This window comes from Spinacia oleracea, chromosome 2 (assembly GCF_020520425.1).
Source record: "Spinacia oleracea cultivar Varoflay chromosome 2, BTI_SOV_V1, whole genome shotgun sequence".
Lineage (NCBI taxonomy): Eukaryota > Viridiplantae > Streptophyta > Magnoliopsida > Caryophyllales > Amaranthaceae > Spinacia > Spinacia oleracea.
The window spans coordinates 51851685-51859710 of NC_079488.1; the positions used below are offsets into that span (position 1 = coordinate 51851685).

At 34.8% G+C, this 8026-nt stretch overlaps 1 protein-coding gene across 1 annotated transcript; it reads left to right on the top strand.

Annotated features, from left to right (window-relative positions):
• Positions 1 to 894: 894 nt before the first annotated feature.
• LOC110780850 (protein FAR-RED IMPAIRED RESPONSE 1-like) lies at positions 895 to 5905 on the top strand. The gene is made up of 4 exons (XM_056835925.1): positions 895 to 1466; positions 4102 to 5224; positions 5417 to 5542; positions 5656 to 5905. Exons 1-4 carry the CDS (start codon positions 895 to 897, stop codon positions 5794 to 5796), a joined length of 1962 nt encoding a protein of 653 aa, XP_056691903.1. The 3' UTR covers positions 5797 to 5905.
• The last annotated feature ends 2121 nt before the right edge of the window (positions 5906 to 8026 follow it).

Consider the following 8026-nt stretch of genomic DNA (forward strand, 5'->3'; position numbering starts at 1 on the left):
AAGGGGCGAAGTGTGTCCTACATTATAATGATAATGTTCAAGAACTTCAACAAAGGCCTGTTGGATTGGTTGATGGTGGTGTTACGTCAAATGAATTTCCAATCGATAGTGGTGTTCTTCATGGATCTCCTAGTGGAATAGGGGTTGCTGATAGTAACGATCTTCAATCTCCATTTGGATCCTGTGTCGGGAGTTCAGATATATCCTTTTTGACCCCAAACCGTAATACCCATAATGGCAACCTAGATGAAAATTTATCCTTTGTCACCCCAATCCGTAATAAACATAATAACATAGATGAAAATCTATTTTGTGTTAGCCCTCAGAGTTGTGAAACAACGTTATTTGGTGGTTCTTCTATACAATCCTCCAATGTAACCCCGTTAAGGAATAATAAGAGAATTTCAGAGGAAGACGGATTATTTTTCACTCCTGAGCATGTGAAAACTGGAGGTACCGTATGTACTACCACTAACGAGGAAGTTGTCCCCCCCCCCCCCCAAGTGTAGGGCTCATATTTGGAAGTTGGCAGGATGTTGAGGACTACTACAAGAGATATGGTAAACATGAGGGATTTGGTGTTTGTAGGCCCCAAGGTACAATGAATAAAGCCAAACAACTGACTTCTGCGGCATGGAGGTGTGAGTGTTATGGTGCGCCTGATATGAGGGAGAGGAGGGAGGCGAAGAAGAGAGCAAAGAATATGCAGTTAGGTACTAGTGCAATACCCGAGCCTCCGACAAAGAAGACAAGAAAGTGAAAAAGTGTGAGTGTCTTGCAATGTTAAGAGCTAGTAGGAATGAGGAAGGTGAGTGGATAGTAAGGCATGTCGTATTAGAACACTCTAACCACCAGCCAACTCCCAGCAAGTGGAGGGGAGTGAAAGAGTATAGAATGGCCCTTGTCACAGATCTTTTCAAGGAAGATTTAATAACAAGATATGATTCGGGTGCGCCGGTGTCACAGGTTAGGGAAAATCTTGCGAAACGATTGGGTGGCATTGAAAATGTTGTCTTAACTGAAAAAGACATGTCACACATCGTTCACAAAGAACGAAAATTGAAAATGGAAGGTGGGGATGCGAATGCAATGATGTCCTATTTCGAGGGGTTGCAAAGGGACAATGATAAATTCTTCCACGCCCACAGACTAGACGAGGGAGGTCATCTAAAGGATATTATGTGGGTTGATGCAAGGAGTCGCGAGGTCGTTTGCTTTGATGCTACGTACCTCACCAACTCCTATGAGCTCCCCTTTGCTAATTTTGTCGGAGTGAATCATCATGGTCACTCATTGTTGCTTGGTTGTGCGTTGATGTCCCATGAATATTCAGAAAGCTTTACCTGGTTGTTTAGGCAGTGGCGCATATGCATGGGTGGGAAATGTCCTAATGCAATTTTAACTGATCAGGCACCGGCTATGAGAGTTCCTTTGTCACAAGTAATGCCTGAAGCTCGACATCGTTGGTGCCTAATGGCACATAATGAACAAAATCCCGACTAAACTCAGTAAGCATACTAGGTATGTATAACCTCTCCACACATAAGTCTGAAATGCTATATATAATTTAAATGATATTTTTAATTATAACTTCCTTGCGGTTAATTTCATTAAATTCTAATTAAATTAGGAACACGGAATAGAAAAGTTGAAATATACCCAACTAACCTTCAGTGTCTGTATATGAACTTAAAATCCTATATTATCTGAAATTTAAGTAGATTAATACAATATTCAAATGTCCGTAGTCTGATAGTGAATTAAATTATACTCCCTCCGTCCCGGAATACTCGACCCGGTTTGACCGGCACAGAGTTTAAGGTACTTGAATTGACTTATTTAATTTAATAGGTATTGGTTGATAGTGGGGTATTATTTTAATGTAGTTAGTGAGAAATGTGTTAAGAGGTGGGGTTGGGGGAGAGCAATCGCTAACTGCTGTACCCGGGTACAGCCAGCTCTGGCTGTACCCCCCAAAAACAACACGCTCATATTGTTTGTTCATTCTTGTCGACTGTTTGTTCTTTTTTATTGTACTGTTTGTTCATTCTTATTGTACTGTTTGTTCTTTCTTGTTGTACTGTTTGTTCTTTCATGTTGTTTTTTAAATTCATCATCAAATTTTCATAATTGTCGTATTTTTTGTTCTTTCTTCTGGAATTTTATGTTCTTTTTTATATTGTTTGTTCTTTCTTGTTTATTTGTTTGTTTATAATAATCATATGGTTAATGTTCATAATTAAACTCTTCATTAATCTTTTATTCTTTCTTTTTGTATTGTTTGTTCTTTGAATTTTATGTTCTTTTTTATATTGTTTGTTCTTTCTTGTTTATTTGTTTGTTTATAATAATCATATGGTACGTTAATGTTCATAATTAAACTCTTCATTAATCTTTTACTCTTTCTTCTTGTATTGTTTGTTCTTTCTTGTTGTACTGTTTGTTCTTTCTTGTTGTTTTTTAAATTCATTCATCAAACTTATTGTTGTATTGTTTGTTCTTTCATGTTGGCTTTAAAATTCATCATAAAATTGTTCATAATTGTTGTATTGTTTGTTCTTTTTTCTGGAATTTTATGTTCTTTTTTATATTGTTTGTTCTTTTTTGTTGAATTATTTGTTTTTTCTTGTTTATTTGTTTGTTCACAATAAATATATGGTTAATGTTCATAATGAAAATTTTCATTTCATTGGTCTTTTATGTTTTTACAAGCGCCTATATTGTTTATTTCTAAATAAATAAATAAATGTTCATTTTCAAAATAGTAAATGTTCATTCCAAATAAATAAATAAATGTTCAATTTCGAAATAGTAAATGATCATTTCCGAAATAGTAAATGTTCATTTTTGTAGTTTATTTCCAAATAAATAAATAAATGTTCATTTCCAAAATAGTAAATGTTCATTCCAAATAAATAAATAAATGTTCATTTCCGAAATAGTAAATGTTCATTTTTGTACCAGTATTTTTTCTTTCTTGTTGTATTGTTTGTTCTTTCATGTTGACTTTAAAATTCATCATAAAATTGTTCATAATTTTAGTATTGGCTGTTACTTTTTTCTGGAATTTTATGTTCTTTTTTATATTGTTTGTTCTTTTTTGTTGAATTATTTGTCCTTTCTTGTTTATTTGTTTGTTCATAATAAATATATGGTTAATGTTCATAATGAAATTGTTCACTTCATTGGTCTTTTATGTTTTTACAAGCGTCTATATTGTTTATTTCCCAATAAATAAATAAATAAATGTTCATTTCCAAAATAGTAAATGTTCATTCCAAATAAATAAATAAATGTTCATTTCCGAAATAGTAAATGTTCATTTTTGTAGTTTATTTCCAAATAAATAAATAAATGTTCATTTCCGAAATAGTAAATGTTCATTTTTGTAGTTTATTTCCAAATAAATAAATAAATGTTCATTTCCAAAATAGTAAATGTTCATTCCAAATAAATAAATAAATGTTCATTTTCGAAATATTAAATGTTCATTTTTGTACCAGTATATTAATGTTCATTTTAAACAACACAAAACGACATCGTTTTGGATGGGGGTACAGCCAGCTTTGGCTGTACCCGGGTATAGCCAAAAATTTGCAGGGGGAGAGTAGGGGTTGAATTTTTAATTATTTTTTGTATGGAGTAGGGGGTAGGTGGGTTAATAGGGGTGAAGTGAGAAATAATATAATATTGTTAGAATATTTCCATTTTTTGAAACAGGTCAAGTATTAAGGGACGACCCGATAAGAAAAACAGGTCAAGTATTCCGGGACGGAGGGAGTATAAGATAGTACTTCAAAATATAACATATTTTATGTAGTAATATAGTAGTTACATAGTCCCTATTTAATTTCAGATAGTACTATTGCACTTTGCATCATTTTTACGTTTCATTAAATAATGGTAAATAGAGTTTAGTTCCACAATTGGACGGAGTGTCTTTTTCTGGTGCATATATGAACAATGAATAGAATTATTCACTAGAACAACTCCCCGTCAATTCGGATTAGGTACATTGTTTTAATTTGTACTCGATGTCGAGCATTAATTGTTATTGTACACACTGAGAAATCATTCTGACTCTTTTAAATTTTCGTTTAGGTATGAAGAGTTGAAAGATGTGATGAAAGAGGTTGTGTATGAGAGTCTATGTGTAGAGGAGTTTGAGGGCCGATGGTTGAGTATGTTAGTTGAATATAAGGTTAAAGATGATCTTAAGAGTCATGAGTGGCTGAGAGACATGTATAAGGAAAGAAATATGTGGGTGCCTGCATATATGAACAACTATTTTTGGGCTGGCATGAAGACCACGCAGCGGGTAGAGTCAATAAACTTATTTTTCGATGGTTTTTTGGAGAGGAAGACAAAGTTGTATGAGTTTCCCAAAAAATATTGTGATGCTATGAATAAAAGGTGTAGTGATGAAAAAAATGCGGACGATAATTGTGCGAAATATATCCGCAAACTGGTTACTGGTTTCCACGTTGAGAAGGTCTTCCAGAAGCTATACACCGACAACAAGTTTAGAGATTTCCAAAGAGAATGTGAAAGGATTTTGTATTGTGATGTGAAGGTGGTGAAACAGATATCGGAGAATGAGTTAGAATATAAGATGGAAGATCGTGTATGGATCATTGTCAAAGGTAAGAGTGAAGAGGTGTTGACGAACTATAAGAAATTCTACGTAGTGAAGTTTTGTGCAGAACCAATGGAAGTATCATGTGTTTGTAAGCTTTTTGAGACGAGGGGTATTCTATGTAGGCACTGTATTCGTGTGTTAGATAAAAACGATGTGGTCAATATACCTGAGAAATACATCTTTCGGCGTTGGCGGAAGGATGTATATCGGAAGCATATGCATGTCACGGTTGCTCTTTATGATCCCACAAAGACGGAGGTGGCTAAAAGGTTTGATAAGATGATGTTAGAATGTGAGCCTATTTTTGAGGAAGCAACTGTAAATTATCAAACTATGCACTTTGTTGTGAATGAATTGCATAGCCTACAAATAGCCGTAAGGGAAAGGGTTAATCTGGTGAAACAGAAACTGATTTTATTCCCATTGGAATCACTTCAAATACAAGATCAGGTGGACACCATAGAGGGAAATGTTAAGAATCCCATAAGTAGGAGCAAGAAGAAACGGGGTAAGCCCTTTACCTTAAGATACAAGGCCTTAGGAGAGAACAACAATTGGAAACCAAAGAGAAAGGAAACCAACAAGGTATGTATGTATTTGCACCTCTTTTCACCACATTAATCGAATTACATGTTTTGATCCTATAAACAAAAGATAGGTTTATGGTTACTTTTGATCTACTAGAATAAACAGACATTGGACAATGTATACTTGATCATAATAATAGTTAATGGTGCATGTATAATTTATTGTGGCATATGTATCTGTTTAATATAGGTGAATATTGTGGGGGATGGACCTTCAACACAGGGATTAGATGGACCTTCAACAGTCGAATTAGATGGACCTTCAACAGTCGGATTAGATGGACCTTCAACAGTCGGGTCACATGGAAAATTAAAGGTATATGAATGTCGGGTGTATTTGATTTTGCTAAAAGTGTTACACATTAGGACTCTTGTGAAAATAGCCATCCAATGAGGTGACAATGAAGATCTAAACTACGTACATTGCAGGTGACAAGGAAGTACAAAAAACCATCCAATGAGGTGTCTAGCATTACACAACAGTTGTCGTTATCTCCCTTTGTTCCTGATGATGATATACTATTAAGCCGCAATAACATGGGATGGGACCAAGGCCAACATGGCATTTAGACATATTTACATGTTCGATATGCACTACTACTAAAGGATGTATTCCACTTTTGTAAACCTAAGAATGTAAAAAGGTTGTGCGTAAAACCGTTGTTGTGACATGGGCTGAGCCGCGGAGGGTATTGATGTGATTGCAAAAATTTGTGTATATTGTTTGTTTGGACTTTGAAGTAACAAAAGAGTCACAATTTTTTATGTCCTCTGATGATTTTGTCCCCTTTTTCAAGCATTAAAATTCGATGTCCAGTTTGTATTCAATCATGCTTTATTGGGCTCTAATATGTTGGTTTTATATTGGGCTTCAATACGTGGGCCGAATATTAAAATATTCATTACTTAGATATTCATATTTGCACACTAAAATAATGGACACAGCTAAGGGTAATTTCGTACTTAAAAGTGAGTAATTCACAATACATTGGTGAAACTAAAATTACATAAACAACCAAGAAACATAATAGATAAAACATATACTACATAATAGATAAAACATATACCTCATAATACATATTGCCTGATAACATCCATGAAACATCAACTTCACACATCTTAGAGGGTCGCTGCTTTAATAACGGAATGGTTGGTGATACCTGCATCTTCGATTGTTTATAAACGTGAAATTAGCACCGGATCACCGAATTCATCATGGGTGAACAACATAACCCTACCCTCCGGAACCATAATGTGGTTTGCCCATTCCTTGTACACAATTTCCATCTTGGTTGTCACTCGGTGGCGCATTGCATACAATCTTATCCCGGCCCTATCATCTTGCAAAACGTTGAACCTTACGATAGCAGTGTCCGCATTTATATCATCATACTGTCAACGAGTTCAAAAGTCAAGTAGTGTTAATTAAAGGGATGAAGTGTCACAGTGAGATTGGTTAATTAGTTTGGGAATCGTATTATGGGTATACAGGCCTGATTTTTATGTGAGTTCTTTAATTGGGCCTGAAAGCCCAAAACTAAAACGTTTGTTAGCCCACAAGGGAGCGTACACAAATTGGCTCATTTAAGTCATCTCGGATATTTAGCAAACAATCGAATATAATCATAAAACTGCACACATTAATGATGTAGTTTTATAATCTGAGTTGAGGGTTGGCTGATAAATTGTTAAAATGAAACCAAAATGAAATATTTAAAATTAAATCAAGATAGCAGAAAATAATTTTGGGATAACTATAAACCATTAGGCCCAGTAAATTTGGTCTATTACCAGTAGGCCCACTAAATTTGGCCTATTACCCATAAGGCCTAGGCAATTGGCCGCTAATGAATTATGGCTATCTAAGTAGGTCCAATTTAAGCACTCATGTAATATGTGTACATAGGTCGGCCTTGTTTGGTATTAATTAATTATTACGTAATTTAACCATTTAGATGTAGGATATCTAATGTGTAAATACTATTATTATCAAGATTGGTTTATAGGAAACCGCAAACATGTTACGATGCAAATTATCGATCAAAAAGAAATACAAAATTTCCATAACCGTCACTATTTCCTTTACAAAGAGGCCATCAAGAGTAATAAATTAAGTAACAATTTATAATAAATATATAGTAATAAGGGTTTAGGCGTTTGTTACCACTGGAAGAACAATTATCAGCTCTCCGTCCTTGATCTCGTTTGCTGTTGCGGATTTTTCCTCGTCCAGACTTTTCGCATATTCCCGGTACAAACAAATTGCCACCTCGTCTGGTTCGTACCCCAATCGGGCCTGGTAGTCCTCCTTTATCCACACTAGGGTTTGGCTAGCGAGAAGAATATACTCCACACCAGGGTCTGCACGATCCTTACTACGAAGCTTGATGGTTAGCAACCTACTTTCCGGAGGTGCCGGGATGTCACCTGGTAAATCAACCACGTCGGACGAGTTCGGATCCGAACTTGAGAAGGCGACCATTTTCAGAGTGAGAAGTGGATTAGATTGAGGACTAATGTGTGTAATTTTAAGTATACATAAATCACTAACCCCTATATTTATCAGAACTAAGTTTTGATCAAACTAAGTACAAGTGTGGAAAATTACTATAATGTCAATCAAGTTTTATTTTAATATAGTGTCGTGGGTAAGGATAGTATGACAATTACCCATAACTCCAATTCAAATACATTTCACAAAAGTAGATAAATAAATATAAAATTATGAAGTTGTAATTTCGTTTTCCTTATGTAACACTATTCGACCAATTTTATTTTATTTTCATGTGATCATCATTAC